At 36.8% G+C, this 15606-nt stretch overlaps 1 protein-coding gene across 1 annotated transcript in view; it reads right to left on the reverse strand.

Annotated features, from left to right (window-relative positions):
- Positions 1 to 437: 437 nt before the first annotated feature.
- MGAT4D (MGAT4 family member D) overlaps positions 438 to 15606 on the reverse strand; it is a 34542-nt gene continuing 19373 nt past the window's right edge. The window contains 3 exon segments of the mRNA XM_058437037.1: positions 438 to 484; positions 12606 to 12694; positions 14162 to 14590. Coding sequence (XP_058293020.1) covers positions 438 to 484; positions 12606 to 12694; positions 14162 to 14590 — 565 coding nt within the window.

Here is a 15606-nt window from a genome sequence, read left to right on the forward strand (position 1 = left end):
CTTTTGGAAGACTCAGTTGTAGCTTCTCGTGAAAATAACATCTGGGAGATTGGGGTGCTGATCTACTGGATTTGCTATGTCTTAATCTGGTAACCAATGTGGGAAACAAGGGTGAGGGGGAAGTGGCCACTCTCATTACAAAAAATCCTCTCCTGAACACAATTTTTGTTCTTATCCTCAAGACTTTCAGTTCAATGGGTTTGAACGTCCTAGTGCCCCAGCGAGGAATGCTTTAAGGAGGGAACAATCATAGTTCGATTAAATTAGAATCTGAGGCTCTTTCTTAACAGTCTGTACTGCTTAACCAGTAGGCAGGAAAGAAGGTTAGTATACAGTGTGATTGATCTTGATTACCAAGGAGAAAATAGGTTTCTATTACAAAATGGGGGCAATAGAGAACTATATCTAAAACCTAGCACTTCTTAGTAAGTCGTTACTCAACTGTATTGATCAATGGAAGATACATCCACTAAGGACCCAAATTCTACAGGAAGAAAAGTTGAGTCACACCAATTTTCATACAACTCCTTCCATTCAAGTATCAGGAGAAGGTAAGAGGATCATAAAAGAATTATCAAAGAAGGAAGTTTGAAAATCAACCCAGGGCTCATCACAAACCTCAGAATGGGTCTCATGATCTGTTTCCTTTGGCTTCCTTTTTTTCCTTTGCTACTTATGTGGAAGCATAGGTGGTAGCTAAGATTTTAGGTTTCAGGTAAGAGTATAACTGACTTGGCATCACCTCATAATGATATGTTACTGGGGATTTTGTGTGAATACATTTTTTACCAAGGCAAGATATATGAACAAGAATATATGCTAACAAAGAGGGTGAAATATGCTAAATATTTTCTGTTTGCCCCACTAGATGTAGTCTCTAGCCTCTTCCACTTTGCTCTGTGACCCATGCAGGTGGCCTTTATGGATGGTATTAATGGTTTCTGTGGGGTCAGCCAATGAAAGGCATTGACAAGAAACTGGAGGAAGGAAAGATGAAGCTTTCCACTAGACTTCCTCTCTAGTGGTAAGTACAACAATGCCGTCACATATGGTTCTTCTCATTGAAGACGAGTTACAAGGCTTTTTAAAATACCACTAGATCTAATGTAATTGGCACACAGAGGTGAAAGCAAGCATCAAGAAAAAGCTTTTCCCTAAGAAGCTTTCATGAGGACATTTTTGCCTTTTACATTGAGACCCTGCTTTACTTTCTGCTTGCCTCTGCTCTTCACCTTCCTTGTTTGCAGCTATCATTAAATCAGCCAAGTCCTACTCTTGCTTCTAGTCTTGGCGTTTTAGCTCAGAAAGTGAATTAACAGGTCGTTAACCTGACCCATTGATGTGAAAATATGTAAAACTCCAAGTTTCTGATATATGTTTAATTCTTATTCTCAATTTGGAATGTTGTTTTGGAGGTACCTAGTTATCTATTTTAATGAATATATTAATAAGAATTCAGAGTGGAAGGCTCATGTGCTTTTATTTACTTCTTACTAGAAGTCTTAACAAACATTTATTGAGCATCTTCTGTGTCCTAGGCAGTGTGCAAAAATTTTGACCGACAAACACGTGGCTCCTGCTTTCAAATAGCTAATAATGTAGTTAGGGAAATGGACATATAACCAAATATCTATAATATATGAGAAATTATATAATAGCAGCATAGACAAAATGCTATGGGAGCATAAAGTATGTTGTTACTCATTCTTCCTAAATGAAAGCTTCATCAAAGAAGTGACATTAGAACTGTGTGACAAAGGCACAAGGAATAGACATTCTGGCTATCATGGTTATAGCATGAGGTATCCGGAGAATGGAAACTAGTCCATTTTAGTTAGATATAGAGTGCATGAAAGTAAATGTCAGAAAATGATTCTGGAATAGTACATTGGGGCCAGTTTATTAAGGAGCTTGAATGTCATGGCAGATAATTAAACTTTATTCTTCAGAGAGAACCATCAGATTATTTTAAACAGCAGAGTGACAGGATTAACCCTAAGTTTCGGGAAAATATTTAGTTGCAATGTGAAATATTGAGTGACATGCAATTTGATGACTTTTGACATATATACACCCAAGAAACACCACAAAAATAATGAACATATTAATCACCCCCAAATTTTCCTTGCCCCCGTCCCTAAGCAATCACAGATTTGTTTGCTGTCATTACTGATTAGATTGCCATTTGTAGAATTATGTATAGATGAAACTATATAGCATGTACTCTTTTTTTGTTTGGCTTCTTTCAGTCAGCATAATGATTCTGAGATCTATACATGTGTTTGCGTGCATCGACCGTTTGCTCCTTTTTATTGTTCAGTAGTATTCCACCACACAGATACGAAACTGTTTATACATCCATCCCTTAATAGACATTTGGATTGTTTTTAGTTTTTGGCTGTTATAAATAAAGATGCTGATATGGTTGTGTGTACCCTCCATATCTCATGTTGAAATGTGATTCCAGTGTGGAGGTGGGGCCTAGTGGGTGGTGACTGGATCATGGTGGCAGATCCCCGATGAATGGTTTAGCACTATCCCCTTTGTGATAAGTGAGTTCTCAGTTCATGTGAGTTATGGTTGTTTAAGAGTCTGGGACCTCCCCATTCTCACTTTCTTGCTCTTGCTCTCACCATGTGACATGCTGGCTCCCCTTCACCTTCTGCCATGATTGTGAACTTTCTGAGGCCCTCATCAGGAACTAAGCAGATGTTGGTGCCACGTTTATACAGCCTGCTGAACCATGAGCCAATTAAACCTCTTTTCTTTATAAATCACCCAGGCTCAGATATTCCCTTATAGTAATGCAAAAAAGGCCTAATACAGAGTTATTCAAGTCTCTTAAATAACTAGGAGTGGAATGGCTGGGATGTCTTCTAGGTACATGGAATTGTGTCATTTTTTATTCCCACAAGCAGTGTATGAGAGTGTTTATTTCCACATGTTAAGAACCAATTCATTGCAATTTTCTTTTTTTTAATAGGACATAAGTTGAATTTTTTCAAAGGCTTTTTAAGCATCTGTGGAGGTAACTGTGTGATTTTTCTTCTTAGTCCTATTAGTATTGTGCACTCTAGTAGTAGGTTTCCTAACAATGCTAACAGGTTCTTGCATTCTTCGTATAAATATCAAGTCATAGTGTGGTGTTTTTTTTGAATGTTGCTTGGGAATCTATTTCTAAATTGTATTTCAGATTTTTGCATCAATTGTCATAAATGATATTGCTCTATAATTTTATTTTTGTGCTACCATTACCAGGATTAGGTGCTGATGTTATATTTATATCATTAAAATAATTTAAAAATTTTCTTTATTTGCCATGCTTTGAAACAATTTAAAAATATTGGGACTATTTGGTCTCTAAAAGTTGGGTTGAATTTCCCTGTGCAGTCATCTGGGTCTGTTGTCTCTTTGTGATCATTTGTTTTTTCTTGATAACTTTCTCTATTTCTTCTATGAAAATTGGTTAGTTTAAGCTTTCTGTCTCTACTGGCATTAATTTTGGTAAACTGTTTTCTAAGAAATTATACATTTTATCTGGGTTTATATAAAGAAGACTAATATCAGCACAACAAAAATCTGTCAGCTTATATAAATTTTCTCATAATTCATTACCTGAGTTACCATTAAAATGAACACAGTGTCTAAAAATGTAAGCCAAGGCTATTTTTTAAAAAAGGAAACACAGGAGATGTGTTCCCATGGGAATGCCTGCCCAGATTTATCTTGGTAAATTTGTTCACAATTGTCACAAACCTACTACAGGGTGAAAGGTCTATGCAAGAGTACACAATTAACCCTGAGACATTTTTACACACCTATTTTAGTAGAGAGTATCTCTTTCTCCTCTATCCAAGAGTGGAGCCACATTGACTATTTCTATTAATTACTAATTATTAGTAGTAATATTTCTACATTGCTATTTACTTCATATAGTCAATAATAAATAATGCAGGTGTTCGTGGCTTTCTTATCTCAACACTTGAGAGATAAATTTTGGCAATAGAGATAATTTTACTTATGTCTCTAATGTTTGCAAAGCTTCTATTCGCATAAAAAGTAGTTTTATGAAAAAAGATTTCAGGAGAATCTGGTTTCTACAAACTTATCTATTTTACATCATCATTTGTCTTCATGTAGGTTTGAAGAAGAGTGATTTTAATAAAGCAAAATCAGCATAAATGCTATAAAACAAATGTCCAAACCAACCAATGAAGCACTATTTGCTCTGCTCTACTCCAGGTTATGTGTCTGGGGTTCTCCAAATCTCCCCTTCCTCATGTATCTCAGACCAAAGGTCATGGATGGTAAATGGGATCCTCCAAACATCCACATTTGCAAGCAGCAGGGGTGAGGACAGAAGTTAGGGGCATCTCTTTTGGCTACATTAGAAATATTTTCTAGAAATACTTTGTGCTGGCCACCCACTCTTAATCAAGAATCATTTCTTTAAGGACCATGGTAATTGGGTTAGACTTTGAAGGCTGTCTTTAACTCTCTTCCTCCTTTTTTCTTCTAGCATATTTCACTCTCACTGTATCTCAGTCAGGGTTCAAATGTCTCTTTCTGAACACCGCAGCAGCATTCCCTTGGAATCATCTCAGCTTTCTCTTGACATTCAGCAGAATGTTGGATAGGCTCTTTTAGTATTTATCCTAGCTTATGGTCCCAATCATTTAGGTATTTTGTTCTAGTCTTCAATGGTAGGATAAGAAGTCCAAGTAAGCACCTTTTCAAGGAATGTTGCTATCTTTTCAAGAAATACTGTTCCTGGACTTAGTTGTAATTCTTCATATTATCCGGGACTATGCTTTGGCAGATTTAATTTCCAAAGTTCAAAATTTAAGTCAAATTTAAAATCTTTGTAACATACATACAATATCTTATTTTATTCTCAAAGGTGAGAATGAAATGGACACACAGAAATAGTTCATCTTTCATATTCTCTTTATAAATTTGTATTTGATACAGTTCATACTGAGGTGAATGTGTGAGATCTTGGCACTCAAGAATAAGGCAACAGTGTGAAATGAAGAATTTCACAATATTTGATTAAAGGATAACAAATAAATATCACTTATTATTGCTCAAAATAAGTAATACCTTACAGAATAACATCAAGAAGAAAAATAGATTTTAATGGGCCCCTGTAAGAAGCTGATGGATCAAGCATATAGAAATTAGTAAGGAGTGAAAAGATTTCAACAACCAAATTAAAAAGCCTGATATAAGAGAATCTTGCACTCAATAGATAGGAATACTTTTAAAAGATATTTTTAAAGCACAAAACCAACACTTTTAAAAACAAATGAATATAACATATTTAAAAGGGAGTGTACAGAAACTATACGTTCTTTCCAAAGTCATATGGAACACAAGGATTCACAACAATTCTCAAAATTTTATCACACGGGTAAAGTTCTATAACCACTATGCAAGTAATTTAGAAATTAATAATAAAAGATGGAGAAAACCAATATATTTGGGGAAAAAAAAACTCCCAAATAATCTGTGTGTTAAGAAGGCAATTATGAGAGAAACTATGAAATCTTTAGAACTAAATGACTATAAGAATACATATATATCAAGATGTTTAATAATCAGTTCAAATGGCACATAGGGATAAGTTTATAGTTTTAAATGCATTTATTAAAAGACAAGAAGACATTGTGGCACTGTCAGATCCAGGCTTGTTTAAATTTGTGTTTTCTATTTCTTTAGGTGTCTTAATAAAATGGATAACAGCATATACCAATTCACCCCAAACTTCTCCATGACAATAGCAAGCTTTCGAACTTTTAAATGTTTGTTGAGATTATGTGATGTTCTCACTATTGAAGTCAATAAAGTATGGTTCTTAAATTTAAAAATAAAGCTTCCTTGCCTTTAGTATTTTTAAATTAAATTGTAATAGGGTAAAAGCAATATAAATCAATGCTCTATCTTGTCTTGATGTAAGAAGTCATTTAGTACTTTCAAGTCTACTAGTTTATTCATTGTTTACTTATCTGCTAGATAATTATGCATTTTCATTACTACAATTTCTGAAACATGCCATTAGATATCAAGGTTATCTGAGGTTCCAGGTATTATGGAGTTTCTTCTTACACTTAATTATCTTCTTATTTTCTGAAATGAAAATAAAAAATGTAACATCTAGAAATAATATATTAATTCATAAAGATGAAATTATTTTCATAGCAATTTCTTAATCATATTATTTCCTTACTGTATTCTCTTTGACACCACCCACCCTTTTTATGTAGAGAAGGTAACTTTATATTGGGAGAAGATAAGATTCTTAAGATGTATTAGACAATGCCAATTTTAATACTCTTATGTTATTAAAATTATTGAAAGCAGATTTCCATCTGTGGGATTCCAGGGACATCTTTATAGTCAGATTATCATTACAGCCAACAAAACATTGTAGATAATATACAAATAGTTTAAAACATTTATTTTATTTGATTTTTATAACAAAACTATAGTAAAGGTTTAGGGTAATTTAAAGTGAAAACACAATAATCCTTTAATAATAATATATGAGAGAAAGTCAGAGATTAAATATAAAATGAGGACTGAAGAAATTCTGCTTTTAATATAAGATTATATGGATACTATATATCATATGAAATGAGTTTTGAATTTCTTGTTAGTCAAAGGGGAAAAAACCCCACACAAAACCAAATAAATCATGATAGTTTTTTGAGAAATATCTTTTCCCAGCATCAAATTCTAAAAGAGAATTGTTGCATGTATTTTCACATAAAAGAGAATCATAAAACTTTAAATAACAGTTTTGAAGAAAATGCAAAATGTTATACAGTACTAATATATCATCCTTTAATAAAAGTCAAGGGCATGACCTTAAGTAATAATTCAGTTAAAGTATTTTTTTTTTTAAACTTTTATTTTAGGCTCAGGGGTACATGTGTAGGTTTGTTATACAGGTAAATTTGTGTCACAGGGGTTTGGTGTACAGCTTATTTTGCTACCCAGGTACTAAGTATAGTACCAGATAGTTATTTTTCCTGATCCTTTCCTTCCTCCTACCATCCTCCCTCAAGTAAGCCCCAGTATCTGTGGTTCACCCCTATGTGTCCACGCGTTCCCATCATTTAGCTCCTACTTATAGGTGAGAACATGCAGTGTTTGGATTTCTGTTCCTGTGTTAGTTTACTAACAATCATGGCCTCCAGCTGCATCCATGTGCCTGCAAAGGACATGATCTCGTTCTTTTTTAAGGCTGTGTAGTATTCCATGGTGTATGTGTACCACATTTTCCTTATCCAGTCTATCGCTGATGGGCATTTAGGTTGATTCTGTGTCTTTGCTATTGTGAATAGAGGAACACATGTGTGTATGTGTCTTTATGGTAGAACGATTTGTATTCCTTTGGGTATATACCCAGTAATGGCATTGTTGAGTCAAATGATAGTTCTGTTTTTAGTTGTTTGAGGAATTGCCACACTGCTTTCCATGATGGTTGAACTAATTTACACTCTGCCAGCACTGTATAAGTGTTCTGTTTTCTCTGCAACCTCACCAGCAACTTTTATTTTTTGCCTTTTTTTTTTTTTTTTTTTTTTGATATGGAGTTCTGCTCTTGTTGCCCAGGCTGGAGTGCAATGGTGCGATCTTGGCCCACTGCAACCTCTGCCTCCTAGGTTCAAGCAATTCTAGGGCCTTGGCCTCCCAAGTAGCTGGAATTACAGGCACGCGCCACCACATCCAGCTAATGTCTGTATTTTTTTTAGTAGAGATGGTGTTTCACTATGTGGGCCAGGCTGGTCTCGAACTCCTGACCTCGGGTGATCCGCCCACCTCAGCCTCCCAAAGTGCTGGGATTACAGGCATGAGCCACCATGCCCAACCCTATTTTTTGACTTTTTAATGATAGCCATTCTGACTGGTGTGAGATGGTATCTCACTGTGGTTTGGGTTTAGTTTGCATTTTTCTAATGCTTAGTGATACTGAGCATTTTTTTTCATATGCTTCTTGGCTGCATGTATGTCTTCTTTTAAAAAGCGTCTGTTTGTGTCCTTTATCCACTTTTTAATGGGGTTGTTTGTTTTTTGCTTGTAACTTTGAGTTCTTTACAGATCCTGGATATTAGACTTTTATTAAATACTGGTTTTTTAAAAATATTTTCTCCCATTTTGTAGGTTGTCTGTTTACTCTGTTGATAGTTTCTTTTGCTATATAGAAGCTCTTTAGTTTAATTAGATCTATTTGTCAACTTTTGTTTTTATTGCAATTCCTTTTGGAATCTTCATCATATGATCTTTATCAGTTCCTGTGTCCAGAATGGTATTTCCTAGGTTATCTTCCAGGGTTTTTATAGTTTCAGGTTTTACATTTAAGGCTTTAATCCAACTTGAGTTGATTTTTGTATATGGTGTAAGGAAGGTGTCCAGTTTCAATCTTCTGCATGCGGCCAGCCAGTTACCCCAGCACCATTTATTGAATAGGAGGTCTTTTCCCCCATTGCTTGTTAGTCAGCTTTGTTGAAGGTCAGATCGCTGTAGATGTGTGGCATTATTTCTGAGCTCTATTTTGTTCCATTGGTTTATGTGTCTGTTTTTGTACCAGTACCACTGAAAGCCTATCATGTGGTTTTTGTCTTTAGTTTTGTTTATGTGATGAATCACATTTATTGATTTGTGTATATTGAACCAATCTTGCATACCAGGGATAAAGCTTACTTGACTGTGGTGAATTAGCTTTTCGATATGCTGCTGGATTTGATTTGCTGGCTTTTTATCGAGGATTTTTGCATTGATGTTCATTGAGGATATTGGCCTGAAGTTTTTGTTGTTGTTGTTGTGTCTCTGCCAGGTTTTGGTATCAGGATGATGCTAGCCTCACAGAATGACTTAGGAAGGAGTCCCTCCTTTTCAATTTTTTGGAATAGTTTCTTTAGGAATGGTACCAGGTCTTCTTTGCACATCTAATAGAATTTGGCTGTGAATCTGTCTGGTCCTGGGCCTTTTTGATTCAGTAGGCTATTTGTTACTGATTCAATTTTGGAATTTGTTGTTGGTCTATTCAGGGATTCACTTTCTTCCTGGTTCAGTCTTGGGAGGGTGTATGTGTCCAGGAATTTATCCACTTCTTCTAGATTTTCTAGTTCGTGTGCATAGAGGTGTTCATAGCAGCCTCTTATGGTTATTTGTATTTCTGTAGAGTCAATGGTAATGTCTCCTTTGTCATTTCTAATTGTGTTTATTTGAATCTTTTCTCTTTTCTTCATTATTACAATTAAGCTAGTGGTCCATATGTCTTATTAATTTCTTTGAAGAACCAACTCCTGGATTCATTGATCTTTTGAATGGTTTTTTGTGTCTCAGTCTCCTTCAGTTCAGCTCTGATTTTGGTTACTTCTTGTATTATGCTAGCTTGGGAGCTGGTTTGCTCTTGCTTCTCTAGTTTTTTTTTTTTTTTAGCTGTGATGTTAGATTGTTAACTTGAGATCTTTCTAGCTTTTCGATGTGGGTATATAATGTTATAAATTTCCCTCTTAACACTGCCTTAGCTGTGTCCCAGAAATTCTGGTGTTTTACCTTTGTCCTCATTAGTTTCAAAGAATTTCTTAATTTCTGCCTTAATTTCATTATTTACCCAAAAGTCATTCAGGAGCAGGTTGTTTAATTTCCATGTAATTGTATGGTTTTGAGCAATTTTCTGTCTTCATTTCTATTTTTATTATACTGTGGTCTGAAAGCATGGTTGGTATGATTTTGAGGTTTTGTTTTGCATTTGCTGAGGATTGTTTTATGTCCAATTTTGTGGTCAATTTTAGAGTATGTGCCATGTGGTTATGAGAAGAATGTATATCCTGTTGTTTTGGGGTAGAGAGTTCAGTAGGTGTATATTAGGTTCATTTGGTTGAGTGTTGAGTTTAGGTCCTAAATATCTTTTGTTAATTTTCTACCTTGATGATCTGTGTAATACTGTCAGTGGGGTATTAAAGTCTCCCACTATTATGTGTGGCAATCTATGTCTCTTTGTAGGTCTCTGAGAGCTTGCTTTATGAATCTGGGTGCTCCTGAGTTGGGTGCATATATATTTAGGATAGTTAGCTCTTCTTGTTGAATTGAACCCCTTACCATTATGTAATCCCTTCTTTGTCTTTTTTGATGTTGGTTTACAGTCTGTTTGGTCTGAAATTAGGATTGCAATCCCTGCCTTTTTTCTGATTTCCATTTGTTGGTAGATTTTTCTCCATCCCTTTATTTTGAGCTTATAAGAGTCACTGCATGTGAGATGGATCTCTTGAAGACAGCATACCAATCTCTTGAAGACTTGCTTTTTTATCCAGCTTGCCACTCTGCCTTTTAAGTGAGGGATTTAGCCTATTTACATTCAAGATTAGTATTAGTATGTGTGCATTTGATCCTGTCATTGTGTTGTTAGCTGGTTATTATGCAAACCTGTTTGTGTGGTTGCTTTCTAATGTCACTGGTCTGTGTACTTAAATGTGTTTTTGCATTGGCTGGTAACAGCCCTTCCTTTCCATAGTTAGTGCTCCTTTCAGGAAGTTTTGTAAGACAGGTTTGGTGGTAATGAATTCTCTCAGCATTTGCTTGTCCGAAAACGATCTTATTTCTCCTTTGCTTAGGAAGCTTAGTTTGGTTGGATATGAAATTCTTGGTTGAAGATTTTTTTTCTTTTAGAATGTTGAATATAGGCCTCCAATCTCTTCTGGCTTGCAGGATTTCAACTGAGAGGTCTACTGTTAGCCTGATGGGGTTCCCTTTACAGGTTACCTGCCCTTTCTCTCTGGCTGCCTTTAACATTTTCTTTCATTTTGACTTCCGTAAATCTGATAATTATGTGTCTTGCGGATGATCTTCTAATATCTTGCAGGGGTTCTCTGCATTTCCTGAGTTTGAATGTTGTCCTCTCTAGCGAGGGTGGAGAACCTTTCATGGACAAAATACTGAAATTAATTTTCCAAGTTGTTGGCTTTCTCCTTGTCTTATTTGGTGATGCTAGCGATTCATAGATTTGGCCTGTTTACATAATCTCATATTTCTTGGAGGTTTTGTTTATTCTTTTTTCACTCTTCTTGTTTATTTTTGACTATCTTATTTCAGGAAGCCAGTCTTCAAGCTCTGAGATTCTTTCCTCAGCTTTGTCTATTCTACTGTTAATACTTACAAGTGCATTAGGATATTCTTGTAGTGTATTTTTCAGCTCTATCAGGTCAGTTAGATTATTTTTTATACTGGCTATTTTATCTGTCAGCTCCTGTATTGTTATATTTTGATTCTTAGATTCATTGGATTAAGTATTAACATTCTCCTGAATCTTGAAGATCTTCATTTCTATCCATATCCTGAATTTTATTTCTGTCATTTCAGCCTGATTAAGAGCCTTTGCTAGAGAACTAGTGTGGTCATTTGCAGGACAGAAGACACTCTGGTCATTTGAGTTGCTGGAGTTCTTGTGCTGATCCTTTCTTCTCTGTGTGTGGGTATTCTTTTCAGTTAAAGCATTTTCATGGGAAGTATCTTTCTACTCCCTGCCCTTTCATCACCTCCAACTAGGCTTGGTAGATTTAGTAACAACTACTACAACAACAAAACAAATGAGACATACATGAAAAAACAGTCATTGTTTAACTGAAATTCAAAGTTAATTAGGTGTCCTGTATTTTATCTGGCAACCCTACTTGCAGTACATTTAAATAATTGGCCCTATGCCCAGTGCACTGTAATAAATGGAAAATGATTTTTTGTATAAATGGAGAGGTAGAAAATCATAGAAATACACATTATTATCTTATCACAGTCCTCAGGCACACTATGAGGACACAGAATAGAACTGTGGTGTTTCAAATTGGGAAGAGCACATTGGCTGGATCTTGTGTTTTCATGATACTGCCACTAACTAGGAATCAAAAGGGACCTTTTTTTTCTTCCAATAAAAGAGAAGACCTTGCTTTAGGCCTTTCTCTAACTTTCTCTCTAGTCTACAACTCTCTTTTGCAAATTCTTCTAATAAGTGCACATTGTCTATGTAGTGAGGTCCATACTTACTATTTACAAACACAACATTATTATTTAACAATGTAGAGGGATTTATAGGGTACAAACTATATATAATTTATTCACTTTTACAAATACAGTAAGGCACTAAGAACTGTGTTACTCATAAAGTATTATGAGTAAATTTAGGGTAGCAATGATAAGTGTATGTAATGTCTGACAAATGCTCAAAATGCATTTGCTTAATCTAAAAAAATTGTAAGCCAAGAAATAAATATAGGCACTACAATTTCTTTTTTTTTGAGATTTTCTTTTCAGTTTGCTTCAGGTAACTATAATTTTCTCTGTAACAGTGAACCTAGTAAGAATATTGATACATAATCAATTTTAAACTTCCTTTGGCATTTTAATACAGTGAGTATTTTCTATTTTCTGAGTATAAATTAAGGTGGAGGAACACAATGAGGAAGAATAAATTACAGGAAGGAGGGAGAAACTAACACATTCAATTTAAATTATATCTATCTACAGATATAATTGGTATATATTTATATATATGTGTGTGTGTGTGTGTGTCTATACATACACACACACATACACACACACACCCCAATTTCTGACCTGTAAATAATACTTGGCCTTGGGTTGGGCATACAGCATCAAAATGCAAAAATCCAATACTTATTTGATTCGCCAACTAAAGGTAATCAATAAGATCTGTTAATATTTGTCATTATTAATTTTTATTTATAAGCATACTTTAGTAATTAAAAAACTCTTTGGCAGTTTACTAACAGAGTACTAGCTACAATTAAGTAACTAATTTTACTTAATTTCAATTAAGTTGAATATGCTTATACTAAAAAGTTTTCCATCTTTATTCAATGAACAGTGTCTACCATTGCTAAACCAGGATAAGCACAACCCATTTGTTTTACATTTTTATCTAGATAAGTTTTGATCTAGATAATAATGTTAATATTCTTTCTGATTTTAGGTATTGTTCAAATGAAAGTATAAAGAAAGTTTATTCTTTTTTCAATGTCTCTCCTAACAGCTTTCTTTATTGATTCTATCATCCAAGAGTTTTCTCCCCAATTCTTAGGGTTAACCATCTGCTACAGAATATTAATATTTCTTTTTATGGGTCTTTAAACCATTTCCCCTGAGTCTTATCCCTTGGTTTACTTGGAAGGGAAAGGTTGCTTTTTTTGTTTTTATTTTGAAAGTAGTCTCCACAAGCCTCTGGAACTCTTCATGGTCCTCTTGAAGAAACCCAATGTTAACTCCCTTCACAAGCTGACTTTATGTTTGGCCTCTGATGAAATATGTGAGCACACATTGCCCCAGCTCTCCCAATCCTAGGGAATGGAGTAATTGTATGAATTAATACTCTCCAGCTGATTGATTGTGGCCAATTTGGGGCAATTTGAACTCTAGGGAGTCAAAAATTTTGAATGATAACTGAAAAGAATTAAGGAGAGAATTATAGAAAAAAAATGGTGGATAGGAGACAGGACTAATGTGCAGCTCCCGCCTGGCCAGGCAGAACAGTGCCTGGAGACTCACATTGTGAACGTTTGCTTCAAGAAACACTGCAGCAACATACCAGGAAAACCTAAAGAATTCACAAACCCTTTGAAAGAACTGGCTTGCCACTGCAAACTCTGTGAGATGGCTGAAAAACTGTGAGTTCCCAAAGTGTAAGGGGGGAAAAGTTGGCCTCCATACACACATCCCCACTGAGCAACCTGAAAATCCAGATCACAAGAGAAGGATTTAACCTTACCTAGAGCTGAAATGGATTTAGGGAGCCAAGAGAAATATAAAAGTAGAAGAAGCAGTGGGAAGAGCCCTGTAGGCACTCCTGGTCCCCAGCTCCAGCCCAGGGACCTCATTCCTGGCCTTATCTCACAGAGTTCCTTGGGGAACGGAAGGCGGCCAGTGGAACTGGGGAGGGGTCACAGGGTGAAGGAAACTCCTAGCCGAACTTTGTAATAATTTTGACTGAGCACAAATTTTCTTGAGCATAATCTGGGGGCAGGGTGAATGGGAAATGCAGATATGAGCACAGAAGCCACTGCCGAAGGTGCGAAGGTGTGGGCAGGCAGGGAGGGGTGAGGCATGAGAGCCCTGCTTTCTTTCTTGGCATCACTTTCATCGCCAGACTTTCAGCGACGCCGAGCTGCTGGAGGTGAGGGTGGGGTCCCTGACCCTGGCTGCTCGCAGCTCACACTGCACATCGCACCCCTCTGCTCTGCAGTGCATCATGTCCTGCGGGGCGCCCTTGCTAGCGGGGTACCGGTTGGCCTCCGCCTGCGGGAAGCAGTAAGTGAGAAGAGACTGGAAGGCAGTAGAAGCCAAGGATGCTCCTCCTCTTTCAGCTCCCGCGGTGGCGGAGGTTCCAGCTGCTGAGGAGGCCAATCTCCAGAGCCTCTGATCCCCGGGTTTAATGCCCTCTCCTTCCCGCTGCTCTGTGCCCTTTCTTCTCCCTTCTGTGCTCTCAGTCCTCTGAAACTTGTTTTGACCAATTGTTTGTGTGAAATTGCCTGTTTCCTCTACTTGAACGACCAGAAGTTTTCCTGTGCAGACACTGACAGGCATACCTTCCTCATAAAGTTCCCCCAACCCTCTCACTTAATGACGCGCTTCAAAACGGTGATTATCCGATTCCATTCATTCTACACTTATTAGCTGGAATCGTTTTGACTAGAACAACTAACTGCCTCAGCCACTAGAGCTATTTGGTGAGGAAAAATAAAACAAAGCAAAACACTTTACTGGCTAAACAAAACACGGCCTGTCAGCCAGATTCAGCCTGAAGGCCACATTTGCAGCCCTGGTCTACAGCACAGAGTGCATATTCCTTAGCATAGTGCATAGGCCCTTCGTGATGTCATCAGCACCTGCCTTATCTCCCACCAGTCCTTCCGCCTTAACTCCAAATATCCATTTCCAAAATAGACTTAGATGTTCAAAAGTCTAGCATGCTCCTTCTTTGGTCTCTCTGCCTTCCTCAGCAATTCTATTTATCAGGCATGACATTTTCCCCGTCTGCCTGAAGAATGTCTACTTATTCCTTCAGACTCTGCACAATTATAACCTTCTCAGGAAAATCTTTCTTGATATTTGCAGGTAGAGTTAAATTAAATACTTCTTCCTCTACATGTTGTCATATTTATTCCCCATTACCACTAGGACAATGCTAGCCTCTTCCTTTCTTTATAATTTTTTTATTTTTATTTTTATTTTTTGAGACAGGGTCTCACTCTATCACTCAGGCAGGAGTGCAGTGGCATGATCTTGGCTCACTGAAGCCTCCACCTCCCAGGCACTGGCAATCCTTCCACCTCAGCCTCCCTAGTAGCTGGGACTACAGGTGCACACCACCAGGCTCGGCTTAATTTTGGGGGCTATTTTTTCAATAGAGACAGGGTTTGGCCATGTTGCCCAGGCTGATCTCGAGCTCCTGGGCCCAAGCAATCCACCCACCTTGGCCTCTCAAAGTACTGGCCTTACAGGTGTGAGTCACCATGCCTGGCCCTCCTTTTCCTTTCCTTTCTCCTTCCTTCCTTCCTTCCTTCCTTCCTTCCTTCCTTCCTTCCTTCC

Source organism: Hylobates moloch, unplaced genomic scaffold (genome assembly GCF_009828535.3).
Source record: "Hylobates moloch isolate HMO894 unplaced genomic scaffold, HMol_V3 SCAFFOLD_3, whole genome shotgun sequence".
In the NCBI taxonomy this organism is placed as follows: domain Eukaryota; kingdom Metazoa; phylum Chordata; class Mammalia; order Primates; family Hylobatidae; genus Hylobates; species Hylobates moloch.